The following is a 20,249-nucleotide window of genomic DNA, read 5'->3' on the forward strand; positions in this document are numbered from 1 at the left end:
TGAGTAAATTTTTTTGCACTGTGTGGGCTAAAAATAGTGTCATGGTAGTTGCTAGCTGCTCTTGTCAAATAGTCGTCGTTGGTGCCTTTTGTTGCTGCTTTCTAAGAGTACAGTAACTGACTTTTGAGTATAGCTGGTGGTATTGTACTTGCTGCATACTATACAAGTTTATACTAATATTTCTTCTGATGTCATAGTGACTGTTTTGATGATAGTGTCCAGTTTAGGAAATAATGTAAATGTAGATACACTGAAAAAATTATTCAATAGAACAACAGCAAATAAACTAAACTCTAAGTTACTGTGTTTTGATTTTTACAGCAACTATAATTCTACTTTTGTGTGTATATATGGTATTTCTTATTGGGTAATATTTACACCTAAATACATGTACATTTGGGGGAAGAGGAATGAGAAGTGGTACATTTTCCCCATCAAAAGGGAGATACTGATAAGAGTGGAAAAGAGATTATGGCCTCAGGTTTCCTGCATATGAAAAAGAGATGTTGGGAGTGGAAGAGGAAGACCATGAGTGGTGGTCTCCATTATTAGGAGGTGCTGTTCAGAGGAAACTTCCCTCTTGAAGAATTCCTGTCTCAAGAGGGTCAAGGTGGGATTGGGTCTGTACCCTTGAAGATAATGGAAGGTGATGGTGAAGGGTAGTGGAGTTGATGGAGTTAATTCTTGCACTGGATCCTGCGGCAAGCTGCTGTTACTCTGTTTGTGTGGTGAACAGGATAGAAGGATGTCATTCTAGAATTGGCCTCATAAAATGTGGGTAAACATTCATAATCTCCGTGCTTATCAGAACTGAGACTAAATTCTAAATATTTTGAGTTCTCTCTCTGCGGGTATTTACAAGTGAGGTGCAGAGTTTCACAGTTTAATGTAACTATAGTTGTGACCAAATATATAACTAGTAACAGTAAAAAAGTTTTTTGAAATAGACTAGCTAATAAAATTAGAATATCAGAATATACTTTTTGGTTTTCATTAAAGAATATTTTCCAATTAAGTAGAAGAAATGAGAAACTCTTGATGTAATTCTGATTTTAAAAATAGAAATTATTCCTCAGGCCACTCAGGATGCTGCACTTGTTTTGGAGATTTCCTCCTTTCTTGACTCTTGGTTTTGACACCTGTAAAGGGATCATCTGTGCAATCTTGATGCTGTTTATTTAGTTTTTCTTCACAAAGGAATATATATTCACGGTGGAATATAAATCCCTATCAGAATAATTATACATGCAGCAAAGATGTATTGTATTTTTAATTATGAAAACTGGTGTGACAACTGTTATATACCTTGGCAAGTTGGGACTAGAGCTCTAATTCCAGAGCATGAAGAATGCCTTTCAGACTGGTTTTTTCTTGAGCTTTGTTGAGCAACATTGGCAGAAATCACTTGTTGCAGGGCTCCATACTGTAATACCACAATCAAATAAAAATAAAATGTTAGTTAATTAAATAAAATCAGTGTTTCACATATTTGCTATACCTTCCAAATAATGCTATTTTTACCTGAGAGTTGAACTGTTTTTCTGTCTCTCTGTGATTCTTTTGTGCAAGAGGTTCATACCGTGCTGTCATGTCATTTAGTCAGATAAACTCTTGGAGCTGCATCCATTTTAACATTGATATCACCACTAGTAACCCTTTGAAAACTTCTGAGTTTCCGGAGATAGAGAAACCAGGAGGACTTTTATAACACAGTGACGTAACACTATAAGATATGAAAAAATGACCACCACCTGGAATAAGTTTATCACAGCCCCTACTGTATCCACAAAGTGAGACTGTCTTTGGATCACCTGATCTAGGCTACGATTCAGTGAGGTATTTAAGTACCTGCTTACTTTTAAGCACATGAGTAATGCCACTGACACTTTCTCTGAGCCTAGGTCTACACTAGGTGCTGGGGTGTGATTCCCTTGCTCATGTATGCATACTCGCAGTAGATCTCATTGACCTAGCATGGGTATAAATAGTAATGTTGCTGTGGTAGCATGGGTAGCGGCAGCTTGAGGGGCAGCTCCTTCCAAAGCTGGAACCACTACTAAAGTCTAGGCCACTAGATGTTCTGAGAGATCCACCACTACCACTAGTACTGAGGGAGGAAAGCTTCCTGGAGCCATCAGACATGAGAATAGAGACAGATATGGCATTAAAACAGAAGTGGGACCTGCCCCAGTATAGCAGAGGGTGTATCAGCCAGGCAGATTTTTAGCCTGTATATGTAGAATTAACAGAAATTTTCATTCCTGAATTCGGTCGTCTTATAGCAAAATGTAGTTTGACAAGTTAATGTCTATTATCTACAATTGAGTAATTTTTTTCTGATTAAGGTTTTTACTAACTTTATTAAGTACACTTTCATAGAAATATGTCCTTAGGATATTTGTTACACCAAGGATTGTTATGGCAGTAGGTGGAGTAGAGCAAAACTTATTTCACTGTTCATTTAATCTTTTATTTTGATGAGCAATCTTTTTTTCACCTTTTAACTTTAGCTCTGTTACATTCTCTTCATCTTTCACACTCATAATTTCAACAAGAAACAGAACAAAACTTTGAATGACATGTATGAACAGCACTGCTACCTGGATTATTAATTTTGCATTTTTTTTATTTTTAGCAAAGAAAGGGACATCAGATCCCTTGTCATTGTTTGACTCAAAGCCATAATTTAGCTGGTGTCCTGATGTCTTCTTAAGTTATTTTAAAACTAATTTGGTCCTAAAACCTGAACTGTGCATTTGCTCCACAGAAGCCTGCCAGGGAAAGTCCTGAGAAAAGGGATGGGGGTGGGGGAATTCACTAAAACAAGAATTTCTTCCTAATTTGGGATTTATAAGAGGCTGAGATATTGCCTGGTAAATTCATTTTATAATCTGAGCTCCGTGGAATTCTTTAGCAGATATTGATTGTAAAAGAGGATTTCACTGGTTGTTGCAATAAATCATCTAGTTTCTTTTGTGTTGCGAATATCAATGCATTTAATAATAATAATTATTAGTATTAATAATAAAGTATATAGTGATTTAGTGTAAGGGGCTGCTTCCTGACTTTGAACTTGTCTCAGGAAGGATTACTAGCATTGTAAGAAAAATTTGGTACATAAAACAAATACCACAACTTTTGTCTATTTAACAGTTTTTCAAAGAGGCTTACAATACCTGGTGCAGGTTTTCATTTTTCCCCCCACAATCACAATAAGCATTTTCCCAGCTAAAACTGTCTGTTGCTTATGAAAATGAAACTTAAACATCACAGTGAAAGTTCAGTTTGGGAGAAATTCTCAAAAAGTAATATGGAACAGGTGATTGAGTGTCCTCTTTTTAAAAAGAGCAAGTCATTGCAAATGCAAATGTTCTATTACAACCAGTACATGAGTACAGTTGTGGCAGTTCCTGTTACTTGCACCTGGTATAGAAATGTCAGCAGCCACACCATCCCTTACGGGGTTTTTGGTCAGACATATTTCTGTGTGCAGCCCATAAGTCTGGGCTGCATATTATATATATACTCTTTTAATAAAAATAGCAAAAGTGTTAGAAGCTAGGCCTCCAGACAGTGCCACTGAAATAATAGCAGCAGAAGATAAATTAGCAGCATTTCTTCTTCCATAACTTCAGTGCATTTAAGCTTAACTATATGGGTTTAAATTCTGCCCTTGACATAGACAGGACGGTTACATTGTTAATCAAACCCAGTTACCAAATTGTTTGAGGTTTACCCAACGCTAGAATCTATCAGTCAGTACTTAATTCACATAAAAATAATCAGGACTAATGTATATAATTAGCAAAATTAAGAAAGTTTATTGACATACACCAGAACATAGATTTTTTTCATTTTGTTTTGCATAACAGAACACTTCTAATTAAAGTGAGAAGAAAAAGCAGAGATCTTTCACTAGACTCTGTCTTTTTAAGGAAGGAAAATATTTCCATAGCCACTCAGGATGATGCATTTCACTTTGTATTAGTATCTGTAAAAGGACCAAATCTCGATGTTGTTTATCTTATTGGCTTCTCTTCAACTAACTGGACCTTAGATGATGTGACTCTACCATGCTGATCTAACTCTTCAATGATTGTTTTAATCACTCTGATTTTCGTTGGTTCTAAACATGAAATAGAAAATGTGAATGTCAAAATTTAAATATAAGATAAAAAGTAATGTTCAATTCACGGTCATTTTTTTCAAGGGATATGTTTCAGAGGTACGATAGTATATCAATCAAACATTGGTTGTAGGCAGACAATAGTGTAAATTAATCTAAGATACTATAAGGACTTCTTCATTTCTTTCTTAACTCAGATGGAGTGTGAAATTCCTCATTACCATTTTGGGATAAGAGCTTGACTAAAATACTCCATTATATTTAAATAAAGTCCATTAGATCAATAACAAACAACTAATAGATACTGAGAGAGTATTTTTTACTCATAAGTAATAGCAAAAAAACCCCAACATTATTCTTCTACACCTGAATTTGCCAAGATCTCTATAGCCTAATAACAAAAACCATAGGAAAATAAACACAGAAACTAATTACTTTTGCCGATATCGCCTGACTTAGATTCAGAGCTTGCAGATCCAGAACGTCTAGATCCCAACTCTGTACCAGAGAGAAGACCACTGTCACCACCAGTAACAACCCTAACACACCACTGGTTTTAAAGCTTCCAGCTGAGCTACTTCCAGTACCATCCCATCCAGAACTAATTCCCCAAGCTCCACCAGTCCTCCGCTTCCTGACACCAGAATTCCACACTTCACTGCTAGCTCTCCTGCCAGTACAATCCATCTGACCTCCATGATCCACCAGTAGAGCTTCCAGCAAAGCCACATGTTGCACTGCTTGGTACTCGGGGCCGGCCCCAGGCACCAGCGAAGGAAGCAGGTGCCTGCGGCGGCCAATAGAAAGGGGCAGTACTCCATCCGTTATTGGGGCCGCATGTCCAGATCTGCGGTGGCAATTCGGCGGCGGGTCCTTCACTCCCTCTTCTCCTCTTTGGCGGCAGCTCAACTGGGTATTTCTTTTTTCTCTTTTTTTTTTTTCTGACTCTTGAGGTGGCAAAAAAGCTGGAGCCGGCCCTGCTGGTACTCAGACAGATCTGCTGCTGCTTTGTGAGGGGGAAACTTGGTCGCACTTGTGATAAAAGAAAATAATTGTTATAAAGAAGATGTATAGTGTTTTCCTGCGCAAATATGCAGTTTAAGTAGAGGCTGTGAAGATAATTTTAAGGTTTTATATACAAGTTTGAAGTTGCATCCTACTCTTCTTAAGTATATACATTTTTTTGCTGATTTACCTTCCCTAGCTCACCATTAGCTAATTATGATTATAAATAGCCAGCCCCAAAATGTCCATGTGTGTTCTTTCTTCTGGTGTTTGACATGTCAAGATAGAAAATGAATGTAATAGAGTAGTTCATACCTTTCTTTATACTCTTCTGTCTTCATCTTTTGAACAAAACTGAGTAATTCTTTTATTTCTTTACAGCTTTATTTCTCCCTAACCCGAATAAATTATTTTAATGATTTTTTTACCTGTCCTTTCTATAATTTGTTACATGTATTTTCAATTTTTGACGTTCCTTTTGCCAGGAGGCTGTGCAAACACTTCTGGGCTGACTTCAGCTTATTTTGTTTCTTCAGTTAGGGTAGTGCCTAATACGATGGGCTAGATTGTCACGTTACAATTTTCCCTGAGCAAAGGGATACGTGTAATGGTGTTGCCCCAGAAGCAGCCTGGCAAGCCAGCTTTGACTCAGAGCTTTCTGGTCTCTTCACCGCACTGGGTAGGTAATACACTGTGCTGGGTTTATGCCTGGCTTAGCATATATAATCTGGCACATCACACAGAGGGTTGGAGCCAAGCCTTTATCTAGTCCCTGCCCCATCCTGCTCACTTGCACAATGGGGTGTGGGGGAATAATTCTTTTTCTAGTGGCTCTGCATATTCCCATTTATGGGTATTGTGCCACCTAGTGGTGCATAAGAGTAGAACCTTTTCTAACAAGTGTCTGTTAAGAGTGCTTATGCGTCCGCTTCTGCCCCCTCTGCTCAGCATTTCTGAATGTTCTGAAGGTGAGGCTCTATAAAGGGGTGCAGAGCCCTCCACCACCTCAGCACCTTCCAATCGCATGCCAAAGATGGAAGTGAACTTCTCTGGTCCATTTGGATTCAGGTATTTTTCCTCCATTCTTAGTGTTCTGTTAATTATTTAGTATTGTGACTCCTGGAAGGAGGCCCAAGTCCTTGAAAAGCGGGGTCCTCCCTCTCTCGTTAAGGCAAGCTGTACTCACCTTATTGCCAAAGAAGGAGGACCTCTGCGACCTACAGAACTGGCATCCCGTCTCGCTCCTCAGCACAGTCTACAAGGTCGTAGCAAAGGCCATCTTGCTGCGGCTGGGGTCTGTGCTGGCAGACATGGTCCATCCCAACCAGACCTACACCAACCCAGGCTGGACCATCTTCGATAACTTGTACTTGGTCCGGGACCTCTTGGAGCTGGGGTCTAGGGATGGTCTGTCATTTCAGCCTCCCGTCCCTGGACTAGGAGAAGGCATTCAGCAGGATGGACCTGGGTATCTCCTGGGCAATCTGCAGGCATTTGGCTTTGGGCCCCAGTTTGTGGGCTTTCTCCAGATGTTGTACACTGAGGCGGAGTGTCTGGTCAGGTTCAACTGGACCCTGACTGAGCTGGTCAGCTTTGGGGCGGGGAGACGGCAGGGGTGCCCCTCTCAGGCCAGCTGTATGCTCTGGCGATTAAGCCCTTTCTCTGTCTCCTGGCGGTTGACTGGGTTGGTGCTTCAGGAGCTGGAGCTGCGGCTGGTCCTCTCAGTATATGCCAATCATGTGTTCCTCATGGTCCAGGACCTGGGTGACCTTGTGCGAGTGGAGGCCTGGCAGGAGGTTTACTCATCGGCCTCTTCCACCCGGGTCAACTGGGTCAAGAGCTCTGGCCTGGTGGTCAGGGTATGCAGGGGTCTGGATGCATGGGGGTTGGGCAAATGGGGGAGAAGCTCCCTCTACAGGGATCCCTCCCCCTTCAGCTGAGCAGCAATGGGTGCAGGAAGTGGTGGTGGTGGTGATGGTGATGCTTGCAGAGCTTCCTGTAGCTGGGGGAGAAATCTGCGGGTGGACCTGACCTGTCCCCGGATGCCATGCAGAAGGGGAAGTCCAGTCCTTTCCAGTCCATCTGGGACTAGCAGCTTAGCAACAGCCAAGTCTTCCCCAGTCCCACCTCCTGCCCCACAGTGATTTACTTCTCTCCTGCCTGCCCTGGACACCTGAAACATACTGCTGGGGACAACTGCATGTAGCTTCCCTTTGCTTCTCCATCAGAAAGTCATTTTTTGTGGGGAAGCAAGGAAATCTGCACATGCGCCATGGCACAGATTTCCCCCAGGAGTAAACAGAAAGTGTTGCCTCTTCTGGTTGAGAGCAGGAAGGGACAGTCAGTCCATGCCAGGTGCTTTCCTTCTGGACTGGAGATGAGACCTTCTGTATGCTTTCCCCCCTCATCCCCATTCCATTGCTGGTAGGACGACTCATTAAGACAAGGCAAAAATAATTCTGATTGTCCTGGCTTGGCCACGTCAGCAGTAGTTTACATATCTTCTTGAACAGTTCAGCTGGATCTTCATACATCTTCCTCTGTCACCAGATCTCCTGTCTCAGGAACAGGCAGGATTCTTTCATCTGACTCCACAATCCCTTCACCTGATGGCTTGGGCAATCGGACTTTGAACAGTCATGATCTTCATCTGTGCAAAATGTACTCTTACTATTTGAAAAGGTCCAGAGTTGTGGTTTGGATGCGAGGAAAATCTGATTCTCCTGGCTCAGCTTCCATATGTTGCATTGTGGGATATTTACATAATGCACTTAATTGAGTGGTTATCCAACCCATCTTTGAAAATTCATGTGGCAGCTATCACAGCTTACCATATTGTGATGATGGAAGATGTCTGTTCGTGCATAATGCAGTTAAGAAGTGTATGAAGGGGTCATCTAATATATCTTTTCTTATGAAAAATTCTTTCCTTCCTTGGGATCTTAATTTGGTCTTATCAGCAGTCATGAAACCACCTTTTGAACATTTGTCTGACTGTTCTTTGTATTATCTCTTAAGGTGGCATTCATTATTGCCATGATTTCAGCCAGAAAGATGAGTAAATTAAATGCCATGATGACTGCTCCATCATTTATGTCTTTTCATAAAGATAAGGTGGTTCTTAGATCTGTCAAAAGTCATTTCTGAATGTCACATTCATCAGATAATTAATTTGCTGGTATTTTTTTCCCAAAGCTTCATACTAAGAGGAGTAATCTGTTTTACATACTTGTGATACAAGAAGAGTTCTTTCATATTATTTAAGTAGAACTAAAAGTTTTTTAAAATCATCTAGATTATTCATGTCATATGCTAATAATCACATAGGTTATTCTGTGTCTCCCCCGACAGTTTCTTAATGGATTAAATAATGTACTGTTGAATGTTACATATTAACAAGATTTCCTGTACCTGCTGTTGGCACCAGGGGGCTACTACCCCTGAATGTATCTTTAATGGCTCCCAGTGGAGCAGATTACTGTCATAGAATCATAGAATATCAGGGTTGGAAGGGACCTCAGGAGGTCATCTAGTCCAACCCCCTGCTCAAAGCAGGACCAATTCCCAAGTGAAATAGCAATTCATACCAGTGAAAAAGGTCCACAGTAATTAGCTTGCATACACTGCAGTTTATTCAAGAAGGAATTACACAAGCAGTAAAGGATTACATTAAGCACATAACTCCTATGTTAGACATTAAAGAACTATACAGTAAGAGCTATACAATCCTCTTAGTGAGCCTCTCTTTCACAAACATACACAAACAGGCCCTGTGCTAGCCTCACACAGTTCCTGCTTGGCAAACAGAGAAGATGGTTAACAATTCTATGGACGACGACTTCTCTCCAGGTCTGGTCTCCTCAGCCCTCTGGTCTGTCTTGGATTCTCTCAAGGCAAGGCCTTGGCTGTCTGGAAACCTTTCTGTTCACAGTCCTACTCGATCCTACTCGATCCTATAGAGCAGAGTTTTGGCTACACTCTCTAGCAGTGTTTTCAAGCGTCAGTCAAGGAATTCCCCTAACAGTAACTTAATTTGCTTGATTTTTATATTCTTTTTCCTCAAAGGAGTCACATGTCTTAAAAGCATGCCCAGTAGGCATGTAGCTACTAATTTTTACCTAATTAATACGTTAGGAGGAGACTGCAGAGTGGTGCCAACTGAACATTTCCCCACATCACTCCTTTTTCAATCATTCACTTCAGCCCCCTGCGTGATGTCCTTCAATGGGGTTGAGATGCCCCGGTCAGCCCATGCTCCACTCAGGATGTCCTATACATGTTGTTTGCTTTCAAGTGGACATATTTGCTGACCCAAAGATAAGTATTCATCATACACACAGCATGGAGCCAGTCAGTTTCACCTCTACCATCTGCCTGATGCTAAGAGAAGGATTCTGCTCCCAGAATCTTCTTTCGCAGTTCAGTCGTGTCAAGCCACGTTCTCACCATTCATTTGGGTCAGCAAATTCATTTGTTGTTACCTAAGAGCTATCCGACATGTACATAAACAGGCTTGCAGGTAAACAAACCCGATCACAATTCATTCTGAAGCACCCTTCATGGCTTCCACTTAACATATTTATATCAGTAATACAAGTTTATATCTTATTCTCCTAACTCCAGACATAGAAATAATATATGCAAACAAATAGAATGAACACATTCAGTAGATCATAAGCTTTGTAATAATACCTGACACAAGACCTTTTGCATGAAGCATATTCCAGCTACATCATATTTACACTCAAAGCATATTTTCATAAAAACATTATGGAATGCACCGTCACAGACATATTTTCAGAAATGCGCTTTTCCTTGCAACATTGCATAGCATAGTACTGCAATTTGTTTGAGACATCATCTGCTATCTTAGCAAGTTTTTCTCATATGCCTAGCAACACATTTGTGAAATACATCATAAACTTAATATAAAAAACTACCTTTTTTAATTAAATAAAGAAAATTAGTACTGAATGTATTTTAAGCTGAGTAATAAGTTATGTTGTCCTAGTAAAAAAGATTTAAGGGTGAAATTCACCCCTGTGCAGAGTGCCAGCACAAGGCATATTAACGACTGAAATCTCACTTAAGCTGTTTTGAATGCTTAAAGTCTTGTGATGCCCTTGTGCACAGGGTTGGATTTCACAATAAATTAACGTCAGCTCTGTTATATACTAAGAATCATGAAAAAACAATTCCCTGCTGTGGTCATGAAATATCTGTCAGCTCACTTGAGAGGTCAGACACTGAGAAGTGTATTCTTGTAAATGAATACTGTCAGTTTTAATTGATTTATCAAGAAGAAAGGTAGCAAGGATAATAGTTCTGTGAAGGTATCCAATAGAACACACCTGTAAAATCACTAAAGTCATGGCCGATTCCTCTCCCCTTGCATGCAAGTTTAAGATTTTTGTTCATTTTCAGACCAGATTGAGAACCCTCATCTGGATAGGGCTATGCTTTTCACATAGCCTCATTGAATTCAGTGGAACTATTTAAGAAGTAAGATTCTGTTCAGTGGCTCACAATCTGTCTCATACCTTTGTTTCAGGTGAGATGCTTTTTAATAGTTACTTAAGTGTTATGATTAAAAAGTCAAACATATTTGAAAAGTTTGTTTTGTGAACCTCCAATAGATGGCATCACAGAATAAAATCTGGTTTATAATTGGTTATGATATTATACTTTGAAACGTAGATAGACTATCTATCTACTCTCAAACACTCTTTTCATTTTCAGTAAATATACAAGCATGATTCTGCAAAGAGAATGTTTATTTTAAATGACTTTCTCCATTGTGGCAGTACCAGTTTGGCTAATTTTTGCCTTTCATGAGTCACTCATTTTCTGATTTCAGGTGCAGTGGGTTCTGCCAACATGAACATCCATTGCTGGTAAATGAGGAAAGCTATGTCATATACACTGGCTGTCCCCCTCTCATGTCCCAGCATTGGTGCAAGCCATTTATGTCATGCTCACCCTCCTTTAACACACACCACACCATGATAAGTCACTGCTTTTAGAGAATGTTCCCCGTGATATTATCTCGGTCATTATCATGTAATTCTTTGCTAACTCTGGATCATACTTTTAGGCAGAACACTATAGGTAAGTGCTCTGTTATAGTTGCTTGCGTATTCATTAATGAAGGCACTTTTGATACTGCTTCTCAGTTTTCTGTTGTGCTACTCAGGGTATTCAGTAAAATTTACAGTTGTTTATGAAATCTGACTGCTGTTATGGAGTCCCCTAGTGTAATGTGCCCTGTTTTCTGGGGTATTGGAGCAGCTGAGTCATATTAATAATAATTATGAGTAATAATTATTATTTTATATCACCACGACACGTTTGTGATGCTTTACAAAATACAGAATAAAACAGTTCCACTCCAGCAAACTTATAGTCTAAGTCATATGTGTTCTGTATTTGGAAGCATTATGTTGAATTAATTGTGACTGATTAATGGAATTTATTTTCCTAAATGTTCTTAGTGCCCCAGTAGTAAAATCACTAGTATGAATCTTCCTTTATTATGTTTAGGTTAAGTTTTAAAATAAAGTCTCATCTACAACATTTGTGCTCTAGAGTGTGTTGAGTGGTTCCAGTTGGAAAAAAATTAGGCAACAAGAGAATGTATTTACTTTTCATAATAAATGTATCGTGATACTCCGATTTGTTACAGAGTATGGTATTTAAATTGTGCACCATCAAATACTGCTTTGATCACAAACTTCAACAGTGCTTGAATGTAATGTTCTTGTTTCAGGTACAAACACTCTTTCTTAAATGAAGATTAAAATTACAAACATACACAAATTCAGGGCCGGCTCTGACTTTTTTGCTGCCCCAGGTAAATAAAGCAAGTAAATAAGTAAATAATGAAAACGGTGCAGGGCGGCTAGACCCGGAAGCAAAGCAAAAAAAACCCCAAAACCCCTGGGTGCAGGGCGCCTGGACCTAGAGGCAAATAAAAAAAAACCCCAAAACCCCTGGGTGCAGGGCAACTGGACCCGGAAGCAAAGCAAAAAAAAACCCCAAAACCCCGGGGCTCAGGGTAGCTGGACCCAGAGACAAAGCAAAAAAAAAAGCCCAAACCACCTGGGTGCAGGGTGGCTGGACCCAGAGGCAAGGCAAAAAAAAACCCCAAAACCCCTGGGTGTAGGGTGGCCAGACACAGAAGCAAAGCAAAAAAAACCCCAAAAACCCTGGGTGCAGGGTGGCTGGACCCGGATGCAAAGCAAAAAAAAAAAAAAAAAAATACAGGGCAGCCATGCAGCCCTAGGATTGGACGGAAGCCGCCCCTTAGGCCTGGTCCACACTACAGCATTAAATCGATTTAAACAGCGTTAAATCGATTTAACACTGTACCCATCCACACTACAAGGCACTTTAAATCGATTTTAAGGGCTCTTAAAATCGATTTCTGTACTCCTCCCCAACGAGAGGAGTAACCTAAAATCGATATTACTATATTGATTTAGGGTTAGTGTGGACGGAAATCGAAGTTATTGCTCTCATTCTTTTAATGAGCTACCCAGAGTGCACTGCTCCGGAAATCGATGGTAGTCTAGGACCATGGACGCACACCAACGAATTAATGTGCCCTAGTGTGGATGTGTAAAATTGATTTTATAAAACCAGTTTTATAAAACCAGTTTTAATAATTTCGATTTTATGCTGTAGTGTAGACGTGGCCTTAGAATCTGCCGCCCCCAGCACAAGCTCGCTTGGCTGGTGCCTGGAGCCGGCCCTGCACAAACTGTATGATAAAGCAAGGTACTGAGCAGGAAAAAGTATATGGTCAGTAACTACAGTTCTAAAGTTCTGATAGCACCTCTCAAAGAGTACTCATATGTTAAAAGCTTGTTTATTCCTTTTTTATTAGTCAAAAACTGTATATGGGGCTTAGAATATCAGAGTAATTATATTATTCATTTATCAAAATTACAGATAAAAAGCCTACTGTATAATAATAAACTGAAAATTTAACATGTACACTAGAAATCTGTTTTTTTCAGATATTTACTAATGACAAAAATAGCTGGATTTGAATGGTGAAAGTAATAAAAGTAATTTTGAAAAATAATAAAGACAAGTATAATTTGACACAGAATGTTTATTGCATTACCAAACTTCAGAGATTCAGAAATGTATTTTAGTTTTATATAAAAGAATCCTAATAAAATCAAAAGAAAAAGAAGGCAACATGTACTCATCTCTTCAGACAAAAGAATAGAGATCCTAAGTTATGTCTCTTCATTGGGATGCTTGTCAAAGACACAATCTAATGACTGGATCCTCTGCAGTGTCATGCTGTTGCTTACATCTTCTCTTCAACTTCCTTTACATGGGATGAGACAACTTTACCATCCACCACCTCCTCAACAATTGTTTTGATCTTTCTGGTTTTGGTTGGATCTAAACATTAATAAAAAAGAGTTAGTTTATGAAAGTATTAATGTTATTAAAAAAACCCTCCAAATGCGGAATGGAATTTGGAATGCTGCCTCAGGAATGACAGGGATGTCAAAATAAGCACAAAGCTAAATGTCTATTGGGCAACTGTGCTTACAGTGCTTCCATATGCTTGTGAGACGTGGACAACATATTGTCACCACATTAAGAACCTTGATCAGTTACATATGCTCTGTCTTTGATCTGTTTGCAGGGTCAGATGGTATGACAGGATTCCCAGTATCAAATTCCTTAATCATTGTTGGATGTATGTCGTTCAGAGCACACTCAGTTCAGCTGCTTTGGACTAGGCATTTAGTTCATATGGCCAACTCGAGAAAAGCCAGTGCCATATTTTATAGTCAGCTAAAGCAAGGCACCCAGTCTCATGGTGTCCAGAACAAACAATATAAGGACATACTGAAGTCAAACTTGAAAGCATGTTGGGATGACCCCAGCAACTAGGAAGCAACAGTTATGTCGCCATTCACTGCTTTGAAGCAAGACACATTAACAGCGTATATGAGAAACAGGGGAATCACAAAGCAAGGATACAACAGCTTGCAATAGTCAAGAACAGGCTTTTCTGTCCCACATATAACTATGTTTGTGATTCTCACATTGGTCTGACCTCGCATATATGTGTGTGTTTGCTGAATCTTCATACGTTGACACTGACATTGACATCAGACTCCATCAATTAAAGTTATAAAGCAGAATTATACACACAGATAACTAGTTATGTCCTTAATCCTTTTAAAATTAAAGATTAAAGTTTCTTGTCATGATGAACTTCACAGTATAGTGGAACAGAATGGCATTTACTAATTTAGTTACAGCAATTGTTCTATAAAATCATTTTAACTGGGTATTTTCTCCCCCATACAAACATTAACAACAATTTTACATCTACAGTTCACAGCACTTAGTAGTATATACACACAAATTTAATCATCAGTTGAAGTTAAACGCTCAGGGTCAATGGGCACTTGCAAAAATAAATATTATCCCAGGAAACTCAACTCACCATTAGAAGAATCCAGTGATTGTGTTTGTGATTTGGAACCTGTCAAAGATGAACTTTCAAATGAACCTCCTTGTCCCCCAGCAAATCCATTTCTGCAAAGAAATCACAGATACACAATGTCACACAATAGTTGTCAGGATCAGGAGTATAGAGCAGCAAGTTTTGTTGTTGTTGTTGTTGTTGTTTTTTTAAATCCTGGATGAGTCAGGAATAAGTTCTCTCTGGTTTCTTCTTTTTTAAAATACTGAAATCATCAGCATCATGGGTGAGAACTTTACTTTTAAAAAAATCACAATATTATCCTGCTTTGATTAGTCACTGAGATTGCAATTCTTACCAGACTACCAAATGTATTAGTTGAAAAGGACAATTTATTTAACCTCAAAAACATATATGACTACATCTACTTCAACATTTTCTTAAGTCATTGGTCTGGTAATTTTGCAGGAACTCCATGAAAAACAAAATTTCTGGAATGAAATGGCCCAAAACAAACTAAATTTTGTGTGAACAGTCTCCTTACTTTTACACAGGTTTAATTCTATCATAACTTAGTTAAGCCCCTGAAATTCAGGGCTGCCCAGAGTGGGGGGCAAGTGGGGCAATTTGCCTAAGGCCCCAGGCCCCACAAGGTCCGGCCCGGCAGCAGTCCGGGTCTTTGGCCAGCATTTCAGCGGTGGGGGCCCTTCAGTGCGGCTGAAGACGCAGAGTGACTGAAGGGCCCCCCGCTGCTGAAATGCCGCCAAAGACCTGGACCGCCACTGGGTAAGTACAAGCGCCCCAGCTCCCCTGCTTTGCCCCAGGCCTCCTGAATCCTCTGGGTGGCCCTGCTGAAATTCCATGTATCTCTAATTCAGGCTAACGCACACTAACTCCAGTTACATTCAAGGAGTGACTTAAATATAGAATAGAATTGCTGATTCTCCTTAAATGGTTTCTATATTTAAAAATAGCTATAACTTTAATTGTTACAGGATCTTTTACAACCAACAAATGTATTGTTGAAATATGTCTAGGCCTTACTTTCTGTTGCTTTGTGGGCCACCAGTCTGCACCATTCCTGCTTCCTTGGAATTCACATTGAAAGATTGTGAAATTCACCATGGGAGTGAGTAAAAAGGGAGTTTTCAATTTCAGTTCTTTACTTACCCAAACTCCCCATCTAGCAGGCGACGGTAGGTCTCAATCTCCATTTCCAGCCGGGTCTTGATGTCCAGGAGTTGCTGATACTGTGCATTCTGGCGCTCCATATCAGCCCTGACCTGGAAAAGCTGGGACTCCAGATTCCCAATCTGAAGCTGTATTTGTGAGAGTTGAGCACAGTAACTTGCTTCTGTTTCTGCCAATGTGTCTTCAAGGGATTTTTTCTGCATAAAAAGTTGTTACTGATTAAATGTAGTCTATGAATGGGGAGAAGAAAACAATTTAATAATTAGGAAGAAAAGTGGGCTAAAATGATGGAGAGAAGTGGTATTCTCTCTCATTGTATATAGTGAAATATTTAAAAACTCTTCTTAGAATGAAATATTAATTTGTAGAATTCCTGCTTCGGCTTCTTATTTAATATGTAATCCTGTTTTTTGCCGTACCCAGTCATAACAATGTATTTGTTTTATAATGCATTACTTGCAATTCAGGTGTTCCAGATATTACTGGAGTTTATGGAGTAAAAAGAACACAAAGTTTCCTGGGATACTTAAATGTTAATCTTAAATAGCGGTATATCTGAAATTGGAAACGCTACTCTGAGTAGCAGCTGTCTGTGAGCGTACCATGGCAAGCTGAGATTGTAGTTCTATTTCCAAGCCCTGAAGAATGCGTTTTAGATCTGTGATTTCACTTTTTCCTGACTGAAGCTGTTCAGTGTTGGTGGAGATTTCCCTTTTCAGTTCCATGCTCTAAAATGTCAAGGAAAAATAGAATGTAATTCAGCTACTACAAATGTTTTTCCTATATTTAACTGTGTTTGGCTGAATTTGTTAGCTCTAAAATGTTTACTTTTTCATTGAACCATGCTTCGGCCTCTTTACGGTTCTGTTCAGCAATGACTTCATACTGTCCTCTCATGTCATTCAGAAGCTTGGTCAGATCAATTCCTGGAGCAGCATCCATTTCAACACTGACTTGGCCAGTGGCATTACCTTGGAAACCTTGAAGTTCCTAGAAGGATAAAAGGAAATAAAGGTGTTTCAGTATAATAATGAACAAAATGATCAGCTCTAAATTATGTATAAAGAAAAGTGTATGATTCAAGATCACTTTAATTCAATATTAAACCTTCCTAGTCTAAACTAATCTACCACTATCTCTACTGTTAAATTTACTCTGTTTTAAATATGAATTACTTTTCACTGTATCACAGCAACTTCAGCAATTCATATCTTGCCATTTCAATTTTTACATCTTTTTGGACATTTCTAAATTACAGAGAAGTCATCTCTTCCCCACCCAGTGTCCTAGGCTATTAGTAAAAAATCACTGAAGGGAAAGATAGGGTACTAGTTTAATTGACTTCACAGGTTCCTCTGGTTCATTTCAGTATTAGCTTTCAGCTTGAGAGAAAACTTACCCTTGGTGGGAAAAATATTTTTTCATACATTATTTTATATTCCATACAGTGTTGACACATGTGTTGAAAATGCATGTAAACATCCATTGTATCAAAATAATACATCTGGCTGATTTTCATGATACTTTGTAAAAGAATATGAAAAGATCTTGCAAACCAGTTTCATTTCATTAATCACAGAATAGACTGACAAAAAACTAAGAAGAGCTGTTGTAATGAAGTCATAGCAAGAGTTAAAAATGTGTTGCATACTAGTGGAAGCAAATATGCTCACAGCTCAGTGTCCTCTACATTTCCAAAATAAACCCAGAAACTCAGGAGCAGCTGGAAAGAAAACATGTTGCTGCCTACCCAAAGGCAAAAGGTAAATAATTGAACTTTGCAAAACCAAAACTGAACATAAAATAACATGTTTGTGCTTTTTAAGGGGCTTTTGCACCTGATGTTTTTTTAAAGCCCAGAAAAGTAATCAAAAGATGCAGTCTGAAGCTTTTTCCATTCTTCCATGGCAGATCCAAGCCTGTTTAATCCTTTTTCAATAAAGTAGTTAGGCCAAGATGTGTGTGGCAAAAATATCTGTTGTACCTACACAAAGAGGCCTTATACAAAGCATACACTCTTGGGAAAATTGCTTATTATATTACTGGAGGTGAATCTGAGAAAACCAGTAATACTAGCACTATTAAGCGCTCACAGTTTGTCTCATTATCTGCCTCTTCCAGTGTCTCTCTCCCCCAATTCCTTCATTGAACTGGTTACAAAAAAACAAACAAAAAAACCCAACAACAGAAAGAGCTCTTTCTCAGGATTAAAAAAAAGTCAGAGAAAAGACGGACATTGCACATCTCATCTCCTTTTTTCTAGTACATTTTGAGTTTTACTATTAATTTATGAGAAAACTGAAATACTTAAGCAAAAAATCTGTCTACCTCCTCATGGTTCTTCTTCAGGTAAGCCAGCTCCTCATTCAGGCTTTCTATCTGCATCTCTAGATCAGCTCTGGTCAAAGTCAGCTCGTCCAGAACTCTACGCAGACCATTGATATCAGCCTCCACACTCTGGCGAAGGGCTGCTTCATTCTCATATCTTAACAGAAATGATAAACCAGGTTTTTGTACCATAAATGGGATCAGTGTAACATACAAATAAAAATAACATAACTGTTTCTTACTAAATGATTACATCTTTTACTACCACTTCAAAACCAATGTATTATGATTATGACTATTATTAAATTGTACAATAATGTTTCTTTTACATTTTCTAAGAGAAATACCTGAAAATCACTGAATCGATTTGGAATTTTTAAATAAAACATTTATAATGGGTTTCATAATAGTACTCTCTGCTTACTTCAGTCTGAAGTCATCAGCAGCCAGTCTGCCATTATCAATCTGCAAAACGATCCTGGCATTATCAATAGTGGCGTTAATTATCTGGAAAGACAAGCAGGATGCCCAGAAAGTGATTCTATAACCTGGTAGACTTACTGTTCAATGTATTTAGTAATATAGTAATGCAAGGGACATTCATTAGACTCTTGTATAATATATAACTAAAATATTTAGGACCAAATTCTTGCCTAATGTAAATAAGCAACCAATTTATGCCAGTGAATATCTGTCTCATGGGCTCTAAAGTAGCTTTTCAGTCTCTTTATTGCAGAATGAATAGGATGAAAGAATGTATGGGGTGAAAGAAGTATGAAGGGTATTAACATGAAAACTTTTTTTAAATATCAAGAAGAAAAGTAATAATCTGAGTTAGTATTAGTTAATTTTATCTCTACCTTCTCTTTAATTCAAATGAGGCCTGGTGAGTTCACATCGTCAAAAGGGATTTTGCTACACAATTACAATAAATTTGCTTTATCTGCACTACAACAAAAATGTTCTTAGTATCAGCACAGTATGCTAGATGATCATTACAAATAACAGTATCATAGCGAAAATTTGCTGTTAGTTTCTCAAAAGAATTATTGTAATTTTCACCTCGGACAATATTAGGTGAATTTAGATTGTAAAAAGATGCAACAGGTGATTTTTTTTTACCTTATTCCTAAGGTCTTCAATTATTGGGTAATATTTACTATAATCATGGCCAGCTCCAGGGCCACCAGCACCAGGACCATTTTTCTCATACCACTCACGGATTTTATGCTCCAGGTTAGTATTACCCTCCTCCAGAGAATGTACTTTGGTTAAGTAGGCAGCCAGACGGTCATTCAGGTTCTGCATGGTTTCCTTTTCCATGCCAGAGAGAAGGCCACCATCACCACCACTACCAGCACCAAAGCCACCTCCAAAACCAGCGCCTGCGCTGCTACCAAAGCCACCTCCTAAACCTCCACCAAAACCAGCGCCTGCGCTGCTACCAAAGCCACCTCCTAAACCTCCACCAAAACCAGCGCCTGTGCTGCTACCAAAGCCAGCTCCTAAACCTCCACCAAAACCAGCACCTGAGCCGCTACCAAAGCCACCTCCTAAACCTCCACCAAAGCTACCTCCAAAGCCACCACAGCTACCAACCAAGCCTCCCCCCAAGCTACTACTACCGAAACCTCCACCAAAGCCAGAACTGGAACCAAGCAGAGAAGCAACACCAAAGCCTCCTGCACCACTGGAACTAGATATTCTTACAGATCCCCCACTAAGACCACTCCGGGACGAAAATTGCTGAGATCTTCCCCCTGTACGCACAGAAAGAGCCATTGTGTTCAAGTTGCCCTGATCTAGTGTAACAAGTAGATGAAACAGAACAAGGTAGCTCAGAGAGCACTTTTAGCCTTTATATACAGAGAGAAATGGGTGTTTCAGTTGTACAGTCCACACCTCCTCAAGCAAGCACTTCATCTTTTTCTTTTTGTCCCACCTTAACATCTCCTGACCAGACTAAATGATATGTGCAAATCCATATTGTCCATTCATGTGAAAATATATCACCCTCCAGATATTTGTTCTACTAATAGGAGATATGGGTGGAGTAGAGCTAAGCTTTCATTATAATGTTTCATCATGTGCAACTGAGCACAGAAAAGTATCTTTCATTTTAATCGCTCATGCGTAGTT

At 39.2% G+C, this 20,249-nt stretch overlaps 1 protein-coding gene across 2 annotated transcripts; it reads right to left on the reverse strand.

Annotated features, from left to right (window-relative positions):
• Nucleotides 1-13,451: 13,451 nt before the first annotated feature.
• Nucleotides 13,452-19,892, reverse strand: LOC127040707 (keratin, type I cytoskeletal 12-like). Of its 2 annotated transcripts, none has more exons than XM_050935227.1 (9): nucleotides 19,697-19,892; nucleotides 19,233-19,660; nucleotides 18,535-18,617; nucleotides 18,111-18,267; nucleotides 16,611-16,772; nucleotides 16,385-16,510; nucleotides 15,768-15,979; nucleotides 14,613-14,704; nucleotides 13,452-13,549 (listed from the first exon to the last, which is right to left on the reverse strand). In XM_050935227.1, exons 1-9 carry the CDS (start codon nucleotides 19,890-19,892, stop codon nucleotides 13,452-13,454), a joined length of 1,554 nt encoding a protein of 517 aa, XP_050791184.1. The 2 variants fall into 2 exon arrangements, with proteins under 2 accessions (XP_050791184.1, XP_050791185.1); XM_050935228.1 differs by having other exon boundaries at nucleotides 15,762-15,979; nucleotides 19,233-19,591; nucleotides 19,652-19,892.
• Between the last annotated feature and the right edge of the window lie 357 nt (nucleotides 19,893-20,249).

Source organism: Gopherus flavomarginatus, chromosome 25 (genome assembly GCF_025201925.1).
Source record: "Gopherus flavomarginatus isolate rGopFla2 chromosome 25, rGopFla2.mat.asm, whole genome shotgun sequence".
NCBI classification, from domain to species: Eukaryota; Metazoa; Chordata; order Testudines; family Testudinidae; genus Gopherus; species Gopherus flavomarginatus.